Source organism: Cololabis saira, chromosome 6 (genome assembly GCF_033807715.1).
Source record: "Cololabis saira isolate AMF1-May2022 chromosome 6, fColSai1.1, whole genome shotgun sequence".
In the NCBI taxonomy this organism is placed as follows: Eukaryota; Metazoa; Chordata; class Actinopteri; order Beloniformes; family Belonidae; genus Cololabis; species Cololabis saira.
The window spans coordinates 31,905,975-31,928,530 of NC_084592.1; the positions used below are offsets into that span (position 1 = coordinate 31,905,975).

The 22,556-nt window shown below is 39.6% G+C and overlaps 1 protein-coding gene across 1 annotated transcript in view; it reads left to right on the top strand.

Annotated features, from left to right (window-relative positions):
- The window catches only part of tmem163a (transmembrane protein 163a), a 76,699-nt gene extending 54,143 nt beyond the window's left edge, over positions 1-22,556 (top strand). Inside the window, exons 3-8 of the mRNA XM_061723963.1 lie at positions 10,117-10,160; positions 11,030-11,121; positions 12,846-12,942; positions 18,101-18,212; positions 20,385-20,526; positions 21,663-22,556. Of these exons, the coding sequence (XP_061579947.1) occupies positions 10,117-10,160; positions 11,030-11,121; positions 12,846-12,942; positions 18,101-18,212; positions 20,385-20,526; positions 21,663-21,723 (548 nt within the window). The 3' untranslated portion in view covers positions 21,724-22,556. The remainder of the gene's footprint in view (positions 1-10,116; positions 10,161-11,029; positions 11,122-12,845; positions 12,943-18,100; positions 18,213-20,384; positions 20,527-21,662) is intronic.

The window sequence follows — 22,556 nt, forward strand, 5'->3', positions numbered from 1 at the left end:
CATTTCTTTAGAAAACGTAAAAAATTTGCAGCAAAGAGCTGATGGAGGCACAATGCCATTTGAAACACAGGCATCCATATGACAAAGTAGTATCCATGACAGTCTGAGTCTTTCAGGAGGAAAGACAGATGACATCTACTTTCTCAACACATACATGGAAAAGTCATGTATGTGTTGACTCTCTGTTTTCTACAATTCAAAATGTTGTCAAACCATTCAAGGAGTCGTTGTCATTGACCTAAGAGAAAGGGCTGAAACCTAGTTAAACGGCCCATAATCTCCGGTGCCTGAGATGCAACTAGATCAAGAACCATCATTTTGTCAATAGCTAAAGAAACACATGGACAAGAGTACATCAACAAATATCACTTATCATGCAAAAAGGAAAGATTTTAAATGGGCACCGTGTGATATGAACCTGAAACAAAAAATAACCAAATGTTGTTATCAACGAGCCCAAAAAACAGCTTCTGTAATGGTTTGAGGTTTTAATAGTGCTCTTGGCAAAGGCAGTTTTCACTGCGATGGCATCCTTAATGAAAAGAAGCACACTGAGATTTACAGTATGTTGCTTTCATGAGGTCAGCCAGAGTCCTCCATGCGTTTTTTTTGACAAAACACCGAAAAAAAATAGTCCTCCCTATTATAAAAACATGGCTAAAGAAGAAAACTCAGTCCTGACCTGTCCCTGACAGAGAATGTGTAATTTAAAATGAAAACATTTGAAAATAATCACCATGTACTGTTGCAGACCTTCACATTCTGTTTATAAGGAATGCAACAAAATGCCAGAGGGCCTTTTCAGTGTTGTGAGAAGGAACATTATAAATTGCTAAAATCTTACTGTCCCCAACTTTTTTTAATGTGTTTTTGGTCTGAAATGAAAAAAATGGTCTAAATCCACAAAAGAAATGAAGTCGATGATTAAAACATTGAATGTCTTAGATGTTACTGGAGCCTGTCCCAGCTGCCACTGGGCAAGAGGCAAGGGACACCATTACCATTGACAGCTCCCTATATCATGAATTTTATAAAATACCAATATTTCCAAAATAGCCTAACGAATAGCCTAAAGAAATAGATCACAGTGATCTTCATTTCAATCCTTCATCTTGAGCACACATGCGTGTGTGACAGTGGAGAGGAGGACCCCACTCTTGAACAGAATAGACGCAGGGATGGTGGTTATTTGCCTTGACTGGGAAAAGAAGTGAAAGAGGCAGTAGTGTGAAAAAGCGTTTACTTTCTAGGGGAAAAATCACTACAACTAATGACCACATGTAATTTCCATATAATGCTCTTTTGATCGTATGCTGCACTAGATTATCTCCTGTGTCATGAGAAAATAGTTCACATAAATAAATTTGGCAAAGGATGACATAGTTTTCCCTGATAGTTGATCAAATGTGTCCACGATTGAATTGCTTGGAAATAAATATCATTCTTGACACTTGCCAAACTTGACCTTAAGCGCTAAAGGATAGTTGCTTTGCTTTTAGCCATGATGTGTTGTTGAGGTGTGCCACCCAGAATGAAACCCATGAAACTAGGTTAAACACATGACAAGTTATGGATGAGTGCCTCTCGGTCAGCAGGTTTCTTTCCCAAGCGTTCTTGGAATGTCGAAAGTCACACATGGAGGCTTTTACTTGCAGGGGCCAATTATTCTGGTGGTCAGCCCTTCACCCACCAATGCTGGATCTATAACCAATCATAAATCACAGATCCCGTAGGTTAAGGAATGACACATGACTTCATTTCTGCTTTAGCTTTGTACTGATTTGGGTCCTGTAGTAATTAACCACGAGGAAACCCTGAAGGTTGTCTGCACATCAATGAGCATTAAAAATGAAGTCTTGGGGTGGGATTAAAAAGAAAAAGAGCCTGACCTGTGGCTCAGCTCTTTGTCTTTTTTTTTCTTCAGGGCACAGAGGCACAAGTTTCATCTGGATGATGTTTTGTTATGTTGTTTGTTGAAAGTCCAAAAGCAGTTGGAACAGCTCAAAGGACACCTCTGCCAAAGACCAGTAACACAATATTTTAGTGCAAAACTGCTCAGGAATGTAACAGTATGTGAGACGGCACACAACAGCATTTCCACTCATGCACAGGCTCACATGACGCTTTAAAACACAGGGGATAAACACACAACAGGACAGCAAGGTTGGCAGATGTATTTCTAAAGCCTGTGGCTAATATACCATAATGCATAGTTTTATGATTTTTTCCAGCTCTCAATTTGTGAAGTTCATGAAGGAATACATCAACATTTCAGATTGCACAGGCCACACTCCTGTAACCTGAAACCCACATCAACTCAACTGAAGAAGAAAAGACTCATTCTGGCTTAGAAACCAGACTGATTCCCCTCTTTGTAACTGGGGAAGTCAAAGGAGTCTGCTTTGACGGTTGACAACCTGTTAACTGTGCTAGACGTATCCCACACTTTCCTCTTCGTCTTACTTTCCAGCTTGTTGTGTGGCTCATCTATTTGCCACCCTCATGTTCATCTCTGTCTTAAGGCTGCCCATAAAGAATACTAAACCACATGCCAAAGATTACTAGAGCATGTTAATAGGTTTGGCAGGTTTACTTGATCACAACCGTATAGTTGATTCTTAGGATCTGTCATTTTGATGACAACTTGTGTTATGCTTATAAACTCCATGTGCTAAACAATTTTTTTTTATTCTATTTGGCCAATTTTTATCAAATATTTGTTTATAATTACATTTGTCTGACAGAACACATGCCGTTAAATTAGGTTGTTCAGTCTGTTTTTTTACACAGTGTGTATTGTGGCTGTTACCTAGCTCATCCATAAGGCCGCCAACCTGACTTTGTAAATGAAGCAGCAGAATGCTCAACAGCCACTGTTTCCGCTAGCAAGTCCATGCCACCTGTGCTGAGGCCGAGCCAGTTGCTTCTCATTATCAGTTCTTGTGCTGAACAGAGCTAATCCAGACCACTCTGCCCCCCAATTTCTCACCACATTTTTCTGTGTGGCCATGCTGGTCTGATTGGGGCTCGAGGCGGTGTCAAGTAGAAGCTGGTTTTAACAACAAAAGGTTGAACATTTGTTATTCGTCATGCACATTCAGTTTCAGAGTAACTTCAGTTACCTTTTTCTTTCACCTACTTCAACAATCACATCGCATTCAGAATCGAGTGCAGTACTGCTAAATTATCTCCAGTTCGTTCCTATCTATTTATCATCCTTGTGGGGTGAGGTGGACTGGTGAGCTGTCCATAGTGCACCTACGTCTCACCTCACAATCTTTAAGATACAGGACATTGCAGGTACAGAAAATGGATGGCCACATGATGGATGGTTGCATTTTACAACCATGGTTTTTACGCACTAAGAAATCAAACCATGAAGTAAAGGGTTACTCGATGTGACAGATATCAAGGACATCATAGTCAGCAAACTTGACATAAACCAGAGGGATTAAATCGTATCACAATAAAATAGTCTACATTATTTTCTCTTAATGTCATTAGCTGGATTAGAAATGCTTTAGTTACTAAGGGCTTCACTGCTGCAGAGACAACAGTCCACAAGCTTGGGGGTGTTGAGCTGAGCTTTAATACAGGAAAACCACTAAATAGCCTACGTTCAAATCTAAATGTTGATGTATCAGAAGAGAAATGTTTCAAAGACTTTAATAACATAGTTTCTTGATATTTATGTATTTTATAAACAACCAGTTTAATAAGTAAAATTATGTATTATGTTATTATGTTCTGGTTTGCAGCTTTGAGTCATGCAGATGTTACTTATTGTCACTATACTCATACCATTCCAGCTGTTCAATGTTGGTGTCTGGGAAAATAATTCTATTTCTGAATAGAACAGATTAGAGCAGATTTTTCTTCCATTGTGCATGTGCAATGACATTAAAAACTGTTGTAAGCTTTAAGAGTCTTACTTATCCTCTGTAGAAAAGCATAGCCATAGAAACAGTTACAACCTCATTCACAAATCCAATACAGAGGCAGAAAGCTGAAAGACATGTTTATGCTGCTGTTCTCCTTAGGAGGTAGTAACAGAATTGTTACAAAATGGATTGTTGTGTGTTACACTGAGATGGGGTCCAGAAGCATATACAGTACAGACCAAAAGTTTGGACATACTTCCCCATTTGTTTGAATGAGAAGGTGTGTCCAAACTTTTGGTCTGTGCTGTACCTGACTCCAACGTCTCTCTTACTACTACTACTGTTATTTAGCAGATGTTTATATCCAAAGCAGCTTATATATGGGAGAACAACACAAACAAGAAATCACATAGGAGGGTACAGCTGAATAAGTGCTGGTCAGACTACTGGACACAGGTGCTGCCATGTCGGTACTAGAATTCTTTTTTGTTCCCTTTATACAAGAAAGCTACGTCTAAAAAGAAACTATCATGCAGTCATCTCGTCATAAGTGCATACAGCTTACTCAGTGCTGAGTCCTACAAAGAGCTGGACAAATATTCTAACTAATTCTGATGAGCAGAGAAGTTTACTAGATGCAGAAGTGTTCCTTAAAGAGCTCCTTAAAGATATGGCCGGGTTTCAAATAGTATGGGCACACAGAGATTTGAAGAGTAGAAGCAGAAGTCAAGGTAAAGGAACTGCAGTGCCTGTCAGCTACAGAAGGTAGCAAAGTGATCCAGGTGGACTAATGTGAAATGTTGTCTATGCAGCCCCGATGTAGAACTCCTAGCTCTAAGTTTTCATCCATATTATCTATTGAGAGTTTGTCAGTGCTATTTTAGTAGCAGTATACATCCCTTCGCCAGAAAGTGCTGATGCTGCGTGTGATGTTATCAGTTCAGATATTTGTAGAAATCTCTAGAGACCAGGTTTCCATCTCTGTCACATTTCCATTTCAACAGTATTTGGAATGTTCCACGAGCGAAAATAAGATGCTGGATTCATTGCAAACGTCAGAGATATATACAGCTTCTCTGCACAACCTTATGTCAACAAGAAATATCACAGTCTGATTTTTCTCTTCTCCTCCTGTAAGCATATTGCTCAGAGGTAACCTGTGACCAAAAAAAAACAAAAACTGTGAGGATATTATCAACTCCATCGCAAAGATTTTTGAAAAATTAATATTCAACCAAATATCACAATATATTACTGAAAACAATATTTTTTTCTCCATTCCAGTCTGGTTTCAGATCAAATTTCTTAACAACCACAGCTCTTCTTAAATTTACAAATGATACATTTACAGATTCTGAAAATGGTAAACTCACTGGTGCAATATTTCTGGATCTCACTAAAGCTTTTAACATTGTTGATCACTACCATCTACTGGACAAACTTTACTCAATTGGTATCTCTAGAAATTCTCTTGTTTGGTTCAACTCATATCTCCATAACAGACGTCAGTGTGTTAACCTTAATGGAATCCGATCCAAATACACAATTGTTGAGAAGGGAGTACCACAAGGCCCATTCCTTGGACCACTCCTTTTCTCCATTTTTATTAATTACCTCCCAAAAACCTGCTCCAACTGTCAAATACATGTATATGCAGACGACACAGTAATATATACATCCGGTAATAATACATCAGTAATTGAAAGATCCCTACATCATCAAATAAACTATTGTTAAACAAAAATAAATCACGTTCAATGTTGTTTGGTACCAGATTAGGCCTCGGAAATAACCCAGATCTCCATATTCTTTTTAACTATGGCTCACCCCTTGAACAGGTGACCTCATTCAAACACCTCAGCCTCTGGATCGACCCATTACTCACCTTCAAACATCATAACGAGTCCATCACAACTAAATTACATCGCAAATTAGGCATCCTTTACCATTCAATAAACTGTTTCACTCTACAAACAAGGAAAATAATTGTCACACAACTGTTATTACCAATTTTAGATTATGCTGATGTTGTCTACCGGAACACTTATGAATCACATCTTCAACTCCTCAATGTAATTTACAACAGTCTCTGTATGTTTGTCTTAAGGTGCCCATACTGAACTCACCACTGCTCCATGTATCAATCATTAAACTGGTTACCCCTCCGCTCAAGAAGACAATACCACTGGCTCCAACTCATTCAAATGTATCCACTTTAGTTATCCATCTTACTTGAAACAATATTTGATTCCATATACATCCTCATATTCTCTCAGAAACACTCAGCAACCCTTCCTTTCCGTTCCTTTGACATTTAAAGAAATTGGCAGACGTGCTTTTAAGTTCAAAGCCACCTCAGTCATGGATCTTGGTGCTGCTGTTGTCTCCAACTACACCTGAGATGATAGGGGTTCTTCTGCCTCCCTCTCCTGTCTGTCTATAACAGGCAGTTGGAGAGATGGTACTGGAACAAGGCTGCAGGTCCAGACAGTGTCACTCCCAGGGTCCTGAAGGCCTATGTGGACGAGCAATCTGGGATTCAACCGCCGGCCAGAGCTAGGAGAAGGTTCCGGTGCTGTGGAAGACACCCTGCCTTGTTCCAGTACCAAAGAAATCTCATCTATCTGTCCTTAACGAGCATAGGACCTGTTCCCCAAATATCACACATCATGTAACTCATTTAACAACTTTTATTTAACCATTTATTGACCCACCTGAGAAAGCAAACAGGCCCATGTCAAAACCCACTGTTGTTTGTTTAGTGCTACGTAGGGCTGTTCGATTTTGCCCAAAAATAAAATCTCGATTTTTTTCTCTCAAAATCCGATTTTCGATTACGATTACGATTATTTTGTGAATTGACAAAAGGCAAAGAAATGATTTCAAATATGCAGTTTTTTTATTGAACATTTGCCCCATTGGGCTTTAAGTGCAAACTTTGCTCTTATTAAACCAAAAATGAATGAATAAAGTGCAAAACTCTGTAAAATAAGTTGAAAAAAGTTTAAAAAAATATAATAAAATATAAAGTTTTATCTCTGAAAAAAAAAATCAGCAAATCAGCACTTGCAAACATACAGTAAGTTATATTTCCAATTAAATAAAACAAGACATTTTCTAATTAAACTAAACTGGGTCTTTGCATGCTAAATAATAATGCAACCCATGAAGGAGGTAGAGGTGTGTAATGTCAGTCATTACATTTGCTATTCACATTTGCAAGTTTTTTGCAAGGAACACGAGCCGGTCTACCGCATCTGGCTTGAGGGATGCCCGGTGGCATGTTACAACGCCCCCTCCTACACTAAAGAGCCTCTCCGATGGGGCACTTGTCACAGGTATTGAGAGGTATTTCCATCAATCATTAATATGGTATCAATCATTAATATGTGTGCAGACAAGGTAAAAAAAAAAAAAAAAAAGTGAAAAATCGATTTTACGATTTTCATGTTTTAACATTGTTCTAATTACATAATCGCGATTACGATTTAAAATCGATTAATCGAACAGCCCTAGTGCTACGGGAGGTTAATCATAGCCTCATGAATTTGAGTAATTGGGTGGTCCGGGGCACCTCAGGGTGTCATACTCTCACCATTCCTCTTCACTCTGACGTCTACAGACTTCCAGTAGAAGACTTGTCTTATGAACTGCAGAAACACAACCTAAAAAAATTTAGGTTGTGTTAGTGGTGGACAAGAGACTAAGTTCAGAGACCTTGGTGGACCATTTTGTGGCATTGTGTGGGTTTAATCATTGCAACTAAAATGTAAACAAGACAAAGGAGATGCACCTTTAAGCGAGCAAGGAATAAGTCAAATTTTCCATCAAAGGAGATGAAGTGGAAGGGTGGAGGAGTATTAACACCTTGGTGTCTGTTTAAACAAAGTGGAGAGGTGACACAATAATGATGTGGTGTATAAGAAAGGACAGAACAGATTGTATTTCTTGAGGAAGCTTAGAGGTCCTTCACCATTTGCAGAAAGCTACTACATATCTCCTATAAGTCTGTACTGGAGAGTGTTTTATCATCTGCAGTCTTCTGTTGGGGCAGTAGCATCAGAGCCAGTGACTTAAAAAAAAGAATAAACTGATTAAGAAGCTTGATTCTATTCTGGAGCCTTATTGTGTTAAAAGGGATGCTTCATAAAAGGAAAAACATAATGGAGCTCTGAGCATCTTCGTTGGGTCTTTGCATCAGTGGTAAAAGCTGGCATGGTCTCAGGTTGGCTCTGTTCTTGGACTCTCCAGATGGATTAGCGGTCTGGTTGAGGTTTGGATATTCACAGGCTTTGCATGTGAGATACAGTGAGAGAGGAGGCTCAGAAGAAAATGTGTGAAGAGGAAATAGAGAGGGGGCTCTGGGTAATGGCCCCTAGGATGGGTAGTCAGGATATAGTGGGCTGTGTTACCAGCTAGTGTGACTAATACCAGGGGTCTTATTACCTATTCTACTTCATCCTCTTTACTTCCTTCTCAATTAGGTTATTTATTTCTCTTGTGTAGCTTTCTTTCATTTGCTTCACCTCATTATGCTTCCATTTATCCATCCATTTTCTATACCCACTTTATCCTTTGCAGGGTCACGGGGGTGTGCTGGAGCCTACCCCAGATCATTACAGGCGAGAGGCAGGGGTTGACCCTGGACAGGTCGCCAGTCCATTGCAGGGCCACATATACAGACAGGCAACTATCGCACCAGGAACCTTCTCGCTGTGAGGCAACAGTGCTAACCACTAAGCCCCAGTGTTGCCCCTCATTATGCTTTCTATTTGATATCCATATAGTTCAGCTTAGGGCTGTTCGATTTTGCCCAAAAATAAAATCTCGATTTTTTTCTCTCAAAATCCGATTTTCGATTACGATTACGATTATTTTGTGAATTGACAAAAGGCAAAGAAATGATTTCAAATATGCTGTTTTTTTATTGAACATTTGCCCCAAAATGAATGAATAAAGTGCAAAACTCTGTAAAATAAGTTGAAAAAAAGTTTTAAAAAATATAAGTTTTATCTCTGAAAAAAAAATCAGCAAATCAGCACTTGCAAACATACAGTATGTTATATTTCCAATTAAAAAAAAAATTAAAAAAAAAAAGTGAAAAATCGATTTTACGAGTTTCACGTTTTAACATCGTTCTAATTACATAATCGCGATTACGATTTAAAATCGATTAATCGAACAGCCCTAGTTCAGCTAAATCCTGTCCTTCTGTAAACATCAAGTGTTATTTGTAACATAATGGTATTCAATAATAATAACAGTAAGCTCAAACCAGAATGAATGAAAAACCTAAGGGCCATCACTGAGAGATGAAACAGAGAGCTGAGGGCGAGAGAAAGAAGACATATTTGTGAAAGGAAATCTTGAGTGTGATAATCTGAGTGAAAGTGGAGGGCAGGAGAAAGACTGGTAGGTAGAAGATAGGGAGGAGGGAGATGAAACCTTTGTGCTGGTTGGATAAGTTCAAACCAACTCCCAGCTTGGCCTCAAATCTCCTGTTGCCATGGCAATTTAACTGCCGATGTGGTGTCTCATGAGACCCTCCCCTGAAAGCAAAGAGGGAGGGAGCAAAACATTCAAGGACAGGCAGAAGGACAACACAACACAGGTGCGCTGCACAAGCACTGCACAGCCATACATATATCATGCTCTTCATTCTGTTCATAAACCAGCATGTATTTAATCATGTTCAGTGTAGCTTTCAGGGAGCTCACAAAGCTGTGAATGTAACAGTTTCAAGAGTTTCAAGAAATATTATGCTTTGTTAATGACTGTGTACTTATTGATCAAATTGTGCTGCAGGGTAACAGACCAGGTCCTTCTGTCTGGAATATTAAATAGCTCCTGTATTTCTCCACTGCTGCTCACTGTTTCACACCTTTTTGTTGCTGGGAAGGAAATAAAGACAGAAGGAAACACTTCTGGACTTGTGGAGGACTAAGGGTCAATGGAATTTTCTGGAAAAGGAGTGCAGGCTTAAACGTCCCCCTCACTGTGTTTGATCTTGTTTTAAACCCTTTACCTTTGTGCACTATGACTGACCCCTTCTCACTCATGCAGAACATCAACCGTGGATGTCACATTAGTGTTTGTGCATAGCCTTATTTCCTATGAAAAATGATCTGTATGTAATGTCAATAAAACTGAAAAAAGCATCAAAAATGGACTTGTTTGTGGTTGTTTTGATCTGAATGACAGAAGTCACTGACGTCAACGCTCTCTGTCTCCACAGCTGTATCATTCATGCGACACAGTGCGTCAGCCTTCGGATTTGCTGTGAGTTCCCTCCTTTTACTCTGAATGTTTAAGTCACAACTGGGGTCATGCTGATTTATTAATGAATCCCAGTGTTGACTTGTTATTGGCCCTTTCGTCGCCAAGGTAACAGGGCAGACAAGAGGAACTGGGAACAGAGTTGAGCATGCCTGTCAAAATGTTTAGCGTGGCTACTAAACAGATCTGCAGGCTCAATTAGCTGCAGAATGCTTATTGCTGGTTCTTCAGAGGAAAATATTGATCCTGCAATCAGCTGAAAAAGGTAAGACTTAATAACAGTGAAATCAAAAAGGCCACAGGAGTGGAAAATGTGGTTAACATAATGCAATAAGAATACCTATAATCTGCAGTGCTAGCTATCTCTTTATTAAAGATGGGAATTTTAATTAGAAAGCGCCGGTGGTACTCTTAATAATATTGCAATAAGCATTGAAGAAAAGACGTTGAAATCATGGCAACTGATCGCTGGTATAAAACTGAAACCTTGTCAACCTTTTAGCTCTATGTTTTATTTTTGAAGATTAAATGATGATGATAATGATGAGACCCCATTTTAAGTTTTATGAAAAAGTTTAACTTCAAAAGGAATGTGTGATTCGAACATAAAGAAAATGCTGTCATATGTAGCTGATATAACAAATACTGCTGTTCACACTAGTTGATGACAAAAAGACATTTTCAGATATATTGATTTAATCTTTTCTCTTTGCCTTCTGTCCTCGGTCTGTGTGTGTGTGTGTGTGTGTGTGTGTGTGTGTGTGTGTGTGTGTGTGTGTGTGTGTGTGTGTGTGTGTGTGTGTGTGTGTGTGTGTGTGTGTGTGTGTGTGTGTGTGTGTGTGTGTGTGTGTGTGTGTTGGTTTCTGCTGTAGTTTGATGCCACGCTGGATGTTATGTCATCAGTCATTGTCCTCTGGCGCTACAGCAATGCAGCAGCTGTGCACTCTGCACACAGGGAGTATATGTAAGTAGAAACCGTTGGTATTGGTATTACATTCCTCTTATTGTTGTTGAGGAGAAATAAATGTTTCTAGGTTTATTTTTCCCCAGCAGAAGTTGAGCTCTACTGTTTTCTAGTTTCTTTTTCTTGTTATGGTGGGTGCCGGTGCTTCATGCACGTGTTCAACTAGCCACTTCAGTTGTCTGGAACAATTACCATACAGTTACAAAGTACACTGAGGGTCCCTTCATGCTGGGACATTAACTAAACGTCTTCAGAAACTGTCCACAGTTTCTGCAAAATCAGGGAAGAAGTTTCTCCATTGAGAAAGAGCTTATTGATCACAGCTGTACTAGCGATGGGCGGTATGATTATCTGATTTCTTTGACTTCGCTGGCAATAGCTTTTCTTGAAGTCCTCTATTAGATGCATGACTCTTTGTTCAATTCATGATTCAGTTCACTAATGACTCACCTGTTAACATTTAAAAATGCATCTTGATGCATCTAAATCAATATATTGTCCTGTTTCTTTACTACACAACGACACATAAGACACCTATTTACTTATGAATTCTAGTGGTCAAATCAGTCTGAATTGCCATTCTATGTATTGCTTTCAAAAGTCACTATACAATTACATGTCTATAATATGGAAAATGTCATCATTTCAGTACTAGTTTCTTAGCAAAATCCTTGTCAAACGTAACATAAGCTCACTTTTACATGGGTTTGGGTTGCTTATAGGATTGCTGGTCTGACATGAACATTTAATAATATGAAATGCACGCACGCACGCACGCACGCACGCACGCACGCACACACACACACTCACACAAAGTCTCAAATAGGAATCTTCCATTTAAAGGAGCATGAGGCTCCTTTTAAGAAATGAGACTCATTAGCGCCACCCTTCACCACGACGGCTGTCAGGGGTACTGCAGCCAACAGCGAAGCCGGCACGGGAGAACGGGGAGAATGCGCATGCAGCGTCATTTGACGTCACATCCGCAGCCCAGCGCAGGAAATTCCGGTCACAATTGCAGCACATTTTGCAGCACACAGCCTGTTCAATGCAATGGAGAGATACACTAGAGGGCTCATTCATTTTGGTTTGGAATGCTTCATCTGACATTATTACTAGAAAACTTAAAACGTATACAATTTTTTTTATATGTTTAAATTAAAAAAATCTCCTCAGTCTCCAAAGGAGGGGTTTTGCAGCATTTTTGCATAAGTAGTCATTATAATTGTAATAATTGTGTGTAATATAAGTTTAAAAAGTATAAAAATCTAAACAAGTGTACCTTTTGGTGCAAGTGCCCTTTTGTCAGAGAATCACGTCAGTTTTATTGTGCAGGACTGAAATGAAAATTGTGTGTTCTAAAGTGAGAGAGATTTGAGACGGATATTATTCAGGACTGGCAGAAGTGTCAGAGAAAGATAGGCCCCTAATAAAGTCAAGCGCTATGGAGGCTTTGAATAACCACATCTGCAGAGTGCATATGTAACTAGCATGTTCCCACACCTTGTCAGGATATTTGGTCACAAGGCTCCCTGTATTCTGTTGATGAACAGTTTGTGTGTGTAAAGGAATGGTGCATCATGATGGTATTTCTAACTTCTCAGGTTTAGAAGTCGAAGGGTGAATTGTCAGTTGAACACTCGGTTAAACTTAGTGCAATACTATTTTCAGTGCTTTCCTTTGAGACTTTGGTCATTTTTCTTTCTGTCTGTTTGTGTCTGCAGAGCATGTATAGTCCTGGGGGTTGTGTTTGTTCTCTCCTCCCTGTGCATCCTCGGAAAGGCCATCCATGGTCTGGTCGCCAAGATGCCTCCACAGGTGGTAAGAGACACACACGTACACGAGCCTGCGCGAACAGCATCAAGGGGAAGGACTGTGTTTTTAAGTTTTTGATTTGCACAAAAACAAGAAACGGTTTTACTTCCAGGTAGCAGATTTTACCAATATAACTTTCTGATAAACAGATATTTTGCCTTGTCACCTTGTTGCAAACATATCAGAAATATGGTTAATACAGGAGTGATATTTTACCAGAGGCAGTAACCACTGTCGTATCTGAACTCATTAACATAATTAAATGAAAGATCATTCATATTATATTGTATTTTTTGTGTTTGAAAGGTAGATTAAAGTGATTCTTTGTAATGGAGAATGAGGACAGTGCTGCCTGATAAGAGTTGATTTTAATCATGAGTACAACAATAAACATGGAGTAAAAGGATTTGGCTTCATATTTAGTGCTTGATGAATTCAACATAGCTATAAAGATACATTTATATATAAATAAGTTTTCACTTGTTGGGTTCTGCCCATTTTTTACCAATTGTTGCACAAGTTTGGGAAGTTCCCATTGCATCATATACATTTCTATTCTTTCAAATTTTTATATCGCTTGTCCATTTCATTAAACCATGAAGCCAATACATAAGATAAAATATCTCAGTCTAATGGGCTCCGAAGCTTTAAGATGCTGCAGTAGATGTCGTTTAGGAACAAATCTCAACATATTCACACTAAGTTTTAGTGAGAGGAAGGAGATGCACAAACTCAAGGTCCACTATTTAAAATCACCCTCTCTCTGGCACGCTCTCAAAAATGCTTCGATGTTGCTCTCAGATACATGTCTCTTCCCTCTCAAAGCATAAAGCACTTGCATTACTTTTCTCAATCACTTCTAAGGAGGTGACTGGTTTGTTGGTTGTTGTGAATGAAAAATAAAAGATGTTTCCACCATGACAAATCTGCTTTCTTGCGCTCTAATGATGTTGTTGCCATAGTGCTGGCACAGTTTCAATGCATTACCTCTCACATACGTCACTGTTAAAGAGGTTTGGCTTATTTTGCATTTTTATGTGAAATTAGTTACACTTGTTTGTTCACTGGCTTTCCTGCTTTTAGTAAGTAAGAAAAAGTCACCTTGATAACAGAGATTATATGGCTGAGTCAGTGTTGAAAAAAGTATTTTGAATTTGAATTCAGTTCTTTACCATTTAAGCTCCTTGATTACTTCTTCTATGTATTCCTGGTTATTTCCTGCCTCCTTCCATTTGATATCTCTACTTATTTGAGGGTCACAAGGGTCTGCTGGAGCCTATCCCAGCTCTTTTTGGGCTAGGTCCACCTTACACAGGCCACCAATTCATCACAGGGGCACATAAAGAGAAGCTTACAAATGCTTAGACTCACTTTTACGAGCAATTTGGAATCAGCAATTAGCCTAACATAAATGTTTGTGGACTGGGAGGGGACTGGAGTAGCCTAGTGATTATACTCGTGTTGTTCTTGGCCTTTTTAAACATATTGTAGTAGCTCATTGTGACAGTTGGGGCACTCTTTCATGTCACGTCAATCTGTGACTGCGTTTACATGCAGTCAAAATTCAGGTTATTGCTAATATTCCGGTTACTGAGACATTCGGAATATTCCGTTTACATGGTATTTAATCATTCGAGATATCTCGATCAAACCTGCAACGCGCGGAGAACATTATGACGCAATTACCGTCATTTCCGCTTCTTCTTCCTGTATCCAAATTCAAAACAAATGCAGCCGTCTCACAGCAAGAAGGTCCTGGGTTCGATTCCCGCCGGGGACGCTGTGGGCGCTGAAGTGCGTGTTAGTTCCCCCATGACTTCGGTGCCCACACCCTGGGTGGAGTTTGCATGTTCTCCCCGTGTTCCCTTATGAAGTAAAATAATAATATTCTTTACGCATCAGTTTTTCCTGAAACTATTTTCCCTTTCCGATTAGTGTTGTGGGGTGACTTGGAATAATGCCAGGTGAAATAGCTTCTCCTTGTCTATACCGACTGGGGGCTGCTACAGCTGCTACAGCTGTTTCTGACCCTGGGCCAGGGGTACACCCGGGACAAGTCACCAGTCCATTGCAGTGTCATCGTAACAGAGATTCTCCAACATTTATGGCCCATTGCTCGGCAGCCTCATTACAAGAATGAATTACCTGAATATTAAAAGCCAGTGAACAGATGAACAGACACTAAAACATTCAGTGACACTATTATTGAGCGTTGACATGCAGGCGGGTGTGGTATTTAAGTGAATGAAAACTGTGTAGTATATTAGCATGATTTTGGGTCTGTAATTGTCTCTTTTGGACAAATCAAGATAAAGGAAGAAGCAGTAGAGCCAAGAGATAGAAGATGGTAGAGGAGCAGGTCGACGGCAGCAGATATTCTGCAGCTTGTGTTTGGTGCTTCAGCGCCATTATATTAATAGCAAGTCTGTGTGTTACATCTCTGAGCACCAGCAAGAGCCTAATCCTGCTATATGTCTCTTTAACACTGTTTTTTCCTTCAGTATCTTCCTCACTTCTTTCTTTTCTTTGCCTTCTTTTTTCAGTTGTCATGTTTTTCTTCTTCTGTGCATAACTATATATGAATATACTGCTGTTGGTCTGTTAGTGAATAGTAAGAGAGCAAAAAACTTGTAAAGGGTGCAATTAATAATCCTCAGCATGCAACAGGCATATAATCAGTGTAGTTGAGAATTGCTGCCACCATCTGGCTCTGTTTTTTAAGAAAAAGGCAGTGGATTCAGAAGATTCAAAGATGGAATGGTCTTGTCATTTTCTCACCCACCCACCATCCCTCCACTACTGCCTCATTCATTATTATTTTCCACTACATTTTTCTCTGTTTCCCTCTATTCCCGTTCAAAACAGAGTTCAATTCTCCACAAGCTCACTTGAGCTGTCTCCCAGAATTTTTTTTCTTTTATAATCATCCATGGTTTTTTCCTTCTGTACTCATCGAGGATTGATTTTTTTGGGGGGGGGCAGAGAAGCACTTGCTCACAGAAGTCTTCATCAGACATTAAACAGGCGATCTGTTGTTATGCTGCGTGCACGTGTATTTGTGTGTATAGTGAACAGTGTGTTGAGACACAACTATAATGACTTGGAGGAAGTAATAAATGTGAAATATGATGTGCCTCAGTTAATGGTGTCATTGCCAAAACTTTGATGTCATCTTCTGCTGAGATCTTATTGCTCAAGTGTAAACTGCATTGCCAGAGGAAAACATCAGTATGGTGGGAGTATGGCAAAATGATGCAACTTTGACATATAGGGCTGTTAAATAGGGCTGAGTTGAGAGACAGTGAAGAAAATCAGAAATCCAGACCATGTCCTGGTATGCAGCTCTGATCAATTGTTTGTGTCGAGTACTAGATTAAACACAGAGCTTTTACTGCTGTTTCAGGAAGAAAAGACAACCAATCACGCAGTAAATATGATATATTTACACATTTAAGTAAAGAGTTTTATCACTGCTTAATTAAGATGATGAAAAGTGAGATGTCCTCATGATATGAAAGGTCCAAATAGAGTTACCAGCTATGAAACATGAAAGAGTGTCCCTCATGCCTTCACGACATCATCCAACAGGCAAAAATAGATACAACAGCAATAGACGGCAACATAAAATGTGATTATCATGTAGAAGCTGAGTCACTGTAGTAGTAGTGCTAGTTTGATTGTTAGTGTAAAGAAATGCATTAAAGTCTTTGATGTTTTGTCCTTCTAAACCATATTTCAGTGACCACAGAGTCTTCATGTCTTTGTCTAGATTTGCTCCTTCTCAGTATTAACTAGTACAAGTTCTCAAAGAAACACAGTTCATCCAATTACTTTTCAAGTATTACTCTCCATTTTTATCAATTTTTCTAAAATTATTCACTTGAAAGTACAGTGTGGCAGTGATTGGAAGCCAAACTGAAAATATCTCATCCTCCTTTTCAAAGAAAGAAATGTGGCGTAGACACAAAGAAAAATCATTTCAAATACATTCAGAAACTTGGAATGAATAATGGGTATTGTGAGGAAAAAAAAGACAATTCTTGTCATTTTTATTTTTCAATTCATTTAAGAGTCTATGATGACTACTTCTCCTTTTGGTGTGAGATGTCCTTCAATTTCAGTTTTCAAATAAACAGATAAAAGATGGCCGGAGATAAACAAGGGGGGGAAGCATAACATAATCCAGACCACAAATACAAATAGTTCACTTTTCATCAGTTTATACAGTACGTTTGTATGTCATAGACAGGGAAAAGCAAGTCTAAAACTAACCCTCCTCCACATTTGTCCTTTATATATACCTGATATGTTGGCACTGAATTACTTTATTGTCCTTTAAATCCTAAAAGTGACATTTATGATCCATAAAATTGTATCACTTTGATCTTGATAATCAATTACAGTAAGAAAGACCACCAGAAAAGGAATGGGTAACTGAACGGTATCAGCAGGTCATGTTGCAGGCAGCAGACAAGAGGACACTTGCAGCTGCATTCTTGCAACGAGGGCAGCAGAGAAAGTCAGAGCCTGGTGGGACACAAAACACCCAAAACTTACAGAATTCTAGCTTTTGTCAGTGTTGGAGATATGAGCCATAGATGTAATTGATCCCCAGCTTCATTTCCATGTGTTGTAAATCCCACAGTTGTTACCAAACCTCATGGCGATGTGAGTGTATGGCACAATTACTCTGATTGGTTGTATATAACATCTCATTTCATGCAAGTCTGTTTTAATACCCTTGATTAAATGTCTTGTGTGGAAAGTCACAGTCTGGCAGAGACAATACAACTGTTTCATCCAACTTCCCCTTTTTCTCTGATTCTTCTTCTTCTCTCTTTCTGATCTCTCTATCTCCCCCTGATGCGATCTAATTAAATGTGAGAGGCCAACACTCAGGTGTTGGTTCTTAAGCTGAAACACCCAAGCTTCACATAAGTCTGAGTCATCATTAGCGTGACCTTGAGCTGGTGCACCCGTAGCAATACAATTGGTATTAATAACTTTAGAGCTGCCACAAGCAATGAGAGTCCATCTGAAAATGGTGCTGCCATGGTGCTTCATACTTTAAACCATCTTCAAGATATTTCATACATTACACATACCTGCATTTTACAAGTCCTGCCCGCTTCCCATGTACTGTCTTCCCTGTGTCTCTCCCTAGGATGACTTCCTGTTCAGCGTGTCCATAGTGAGTGGGTTCGCATGTGGTGTGCTGGCAGTGGTCAAGTTCATGCTGGGAAGAAAGCTGACTAGTCGAGCACTTATTACCGATGGTAGGATACACACAAGTGCAAACACATGGATAATACTACACAACCCTGTCCCCAGATCTCGCTGTCCAACTCACAGGGCATCAATCCAATAAACCTGAGCTTGCTGTTCTCTGAGACTGGATTTATTTCCCACAAGGCCGTGCACTTACCGCAGGCAAGACAATAACCTACTGAGCTAGTGTTCAACTCCAAGAAATGTAATTATATTTAAAAACACACACACACACACACACACACACACACACACACACACACACACACACACACACACACACACACACACACACATTTATAAAGGATAACTCAGGCACAGTGGACAGCAGTAACGTTAGATTGCAAAATTAAGATTTAAGTTGCAAAAATAAAACAAAATAGTGATTTTCATCTTTCTCGATTTTCTGATTTGAATGAAACATTTTGCAGCATTAAAAAATACAATAAATAAAATAAAAAAAACATTTTAAACCGATTTCAGAGATGTTAAGGAAATGGATTGTAGCAGTGCGAGTGCTACGGGGGCCCGACCGACAGGATATGGCCCTTTTGCACTAGTACCACCTCAGCTCGGTTCTACCCGTTTTGCGCTTTTGCATTAGGGCTGAGACGGGTAGAGCCGCTCCAAGCCGATACATTTTTCTGTAACCATTCGAGCGAGGTTCTATGCGGGCTGAGCCGGGACTATTTCTGAGGTCTGATTTTCTCTGCGCCGACACAAACAAAGGTGCTGCGCAATCGAGTACGTCACAGCAGCTTCACCCCCCCCCCACTTCTCCCCTGGCTGTGCAAAAACATACGGGTGGAGCCGCGTCCAGCCGAGCCGGGCTGAAGCGAGACTAGTGGAGAAGTGGCAATAGAGGAGGACACAGAGTTTTGTGCAGAACCCTTTTATTGTCACACGACACCACCACACGTGCACAAGCACCACGAGCAGCAGTTTCTGCTTCTCTGCAGCAGCTTCTCAGTCCGACCCAGCTGCAGTCTCCCAGTCCTCCTTATCAAGGCTGGCAGGGTGGAGAGGCTGATGGGACACACCTGTGTCCCGTCAGCCTGAGTGGCTGCAGCTACTCCACCCTGCCACATGGATGTTGCATGTTTTGGTAAAAAGGCCTCATTGAAACACCACATCACACCTCTGTTGAAAGCATCTGTCACCTGCTGCATCCTCTTTTACATGGCATGCCTTTACCCACTTCCAAGTTAAAACAAATGCAGCATGATGTGAAATTACTGGACTATAAGTCACATTTTTTTATAGTTTGGCTGGACCTGCGACTTATTAAAATATATAATTTCACATGTTCTTAAATGTAAATTAACACTGACCGACATGAGGAGTAGGCATTACCTACAGCCGCAAAAAGTCGCTCTAGGCTTGTGACAGCTTCCAGTATGTGCTATGCATTACCACTGACAAGTAACTTAAACAATAACTTAAAATGATGTGGAATGAGATCGAGGGTTTGGTAAACTTGCTTGTTGGACTCGCAAGCTTTTTATGTTGATTCTGCCTAGTCAGCCTCCCAGGTATGTTTCTCATGCTATTGTTATTATTATAACTTGCCTCCCCAGATGAAATGTCTGTTCTTGGTCTGGGATTTTGTGAATGACATCTCCCCCAAAAATGCGACTTTTAGTCCTTAGATATGTTTTTTTCTACTTCATGACGCATTTTTTGACTGATGCGACTTCTTGTCCGAAGAAATGAGCATTGGAAACTGGATAATTCTTCGCTTATACTGGTCTGGGACGTCATAGTAATATCCTGCAAATTTGAACAGCTCTGTCAACATATTTATATATTTTCAGACTGATTTATCCAACAAAATGACGAGACTGGGTTATGTTGGAGTTTTTGATTTGTTGTTACTGCTATTGATTTGTTGTTACTTCCAACATTCAAATATATGCTCTCCATCAAATTATTCTTATTTTTTTTGTGAAATGTTCATTTATAAAGATTAGGGGAACCTGGCACTTGTATGTGCACCATCTTAATTATGGTTGATTCAATACATTTAGTGTAAATGTTTAGCGCTTCATTTCTACCATAACTAAGGTTACAATATCTGTACTGCAGCTTTGTGTATTCAAAGTACAAGTCTAGTCTAGGAAAACTAAAGGTTGCTGGTGAATAGCTTGTTGTTTTGACTTGTTTTAACTTTGTTTTTTTAGGGTTTAACTCTTTGGTTGGCGCTATATTGGGCTTCTCTATTCTCATCAGTGCCGAAGTCTTTGATGAGCACCCGAGTGTCTGGTTTTTGGATGGGACCATCGGAGTTCTTATTGGACTCATCATTTTTGCCTACGGGGTCAAGTAAGTGACTATCTCTCTGCAGTGTTTTTTCCCTGTCATCAGTTAAGTTTTGATCCGCTTCTATTAATGCTATTAATTAATATTAAGTCAGTGGCCATTTTTACACCTGGCAATAACATCCATGCTGCTGAAGTGCAGTTGTAAATGCGTCCAGAATGTATTTGAGAACACATTGAGATCCAGTCCCTGCTCCACACACACAAAGCATCCCGTTCCACATAGCAGGGTCATGTACATAACTGATGACGTCTATGAGGAAGGACATGCAAATAATGGCATCATGTTAAAGCAAATAATAAAATGCAGGAGAACAACCAGGAATTACAATAACACAGACTGATCTCTCCTTTAATTCTCTTCTTTAGCTTTTAACTTCTGACATTTATCATTTCTGTTCTTTCTGCCTTTTGTTATCGTCCATTTTTTCGGATGTTTCCTCTTGCCTTCATTGTTGTATATTTACCGTATTGGCCCGAATATAAGACAGTGTTTTTTGCATTGAAATAAGACTGAAAAAGTGGGGGTCGTCTTACATTCGGGGTCTAGACATTATACCCATTTACAACGCTAGATGGCGCCAGATATCTTTAAAGCGAATGCTGAATTTAACTCCCCAGGCCAAAGCAAATCCCTGTGATGAAGAAGAAAAATAATAAATAGCAGTAAGAAAGAAAAGAGAAGAAAATAAGAGAAGAGATAACAGAAAATGGAGAAACGTAGCAACAATCTGGAGAAAAGTGGGTGGAAGATCGGCAGGTTAACCGGCAGCTGAAGTTATGATGCAAACTTCAAGATGATGATATGAATGAGGCAAAATAACATGCTTTTTCTCTCTCGAGATATGTTGTTATAATCATTTGTTTCAGATGTACTGTAATTATTTTCTGTCTGTTTTCAAACTTGAGTCTTGAAAAGGAGGGGGTCGTCTTATAATCAGGGGCGTCTTATATTCGGGCCAATACGGTACATATAAATGAGATCAGATCACAAGTTGCCACATGCATCTGCAGACATATGTTCATGTCAGGTTAGAGCTGTCTATTTATCAGTCTATCAGCTCACTCAGGATATATTTTAAAACTAAAAATGTAGACATTTGCAAGTTTTTAAATGAGAGGTTGTTTCTCTGCCAACAGGCTCCTGACGGACATGGTACCGCGCGTAAGACAGACGAGGAACTACGAACGCTTTGAGTGAGAGACCAGGATGTAAACCAGATGAGCAGTTTCAGGCACAGACGCAGCCAAACATGTACGCAGATTCCTCGCGCTCTCTTCTCTCTCGTTTTCATACACTCCTGCATCCACGTTCGCTCTCACAGTCAGAAAGACAATACTCACTTGTGTTCCAGTACATCCACATATGCTGTATATCCTGTACATAGTACACACATATGTTCATGCACACACGTAAAGAAGTCTGAAAGACGATGGATGAAGACCGTCTTCTGGAAGGAAAACCTCTCAGTGGGAGAATTTCTGCCTCTTTTCTTCTGATTTTGTTCGTGAAAGTACCAGTTTAAAGATTGCCCCCTGGATGAGTACAAGCGGAGATACTAAACTAATTAAAAGATGCACAAGAACAGCTTTGGCCTTGTCCAGGAGGACAGACATTAATGCAGCTAAGAAAACACTGTTCATGCCAACACTGCTTTTGCTTCTTTGTTTTTCTTGTTTTTTGTTTTAGTTTATGAAATGGAGTGGTTTTTCTTCTTAAAGTTTTTCATGAAATTGTTAACCCAATCCAGATACTAAACAATAGGTTGTTAATGAGCTTTCAGTTTTCTGTTTTGCAACATCCAGTTGTTGGACGCAAACTAAGTTATTAACTTATTTACAAAATAATATAATAATTCCGTGGAGACCCTGACCTGCCTGTTCACATGAGGTCTACTTTGTATCTGAGAGAAAAAAGGTAGATGAAAGTAGAAAAAACAAAACAAAAAATTAAAACTCGTACAGGGTATTTTCACCAAACGCTGCCCTTTGGAGGCGTGTGGCAATGTACGATCTTAAAACTCTAGATGAAAG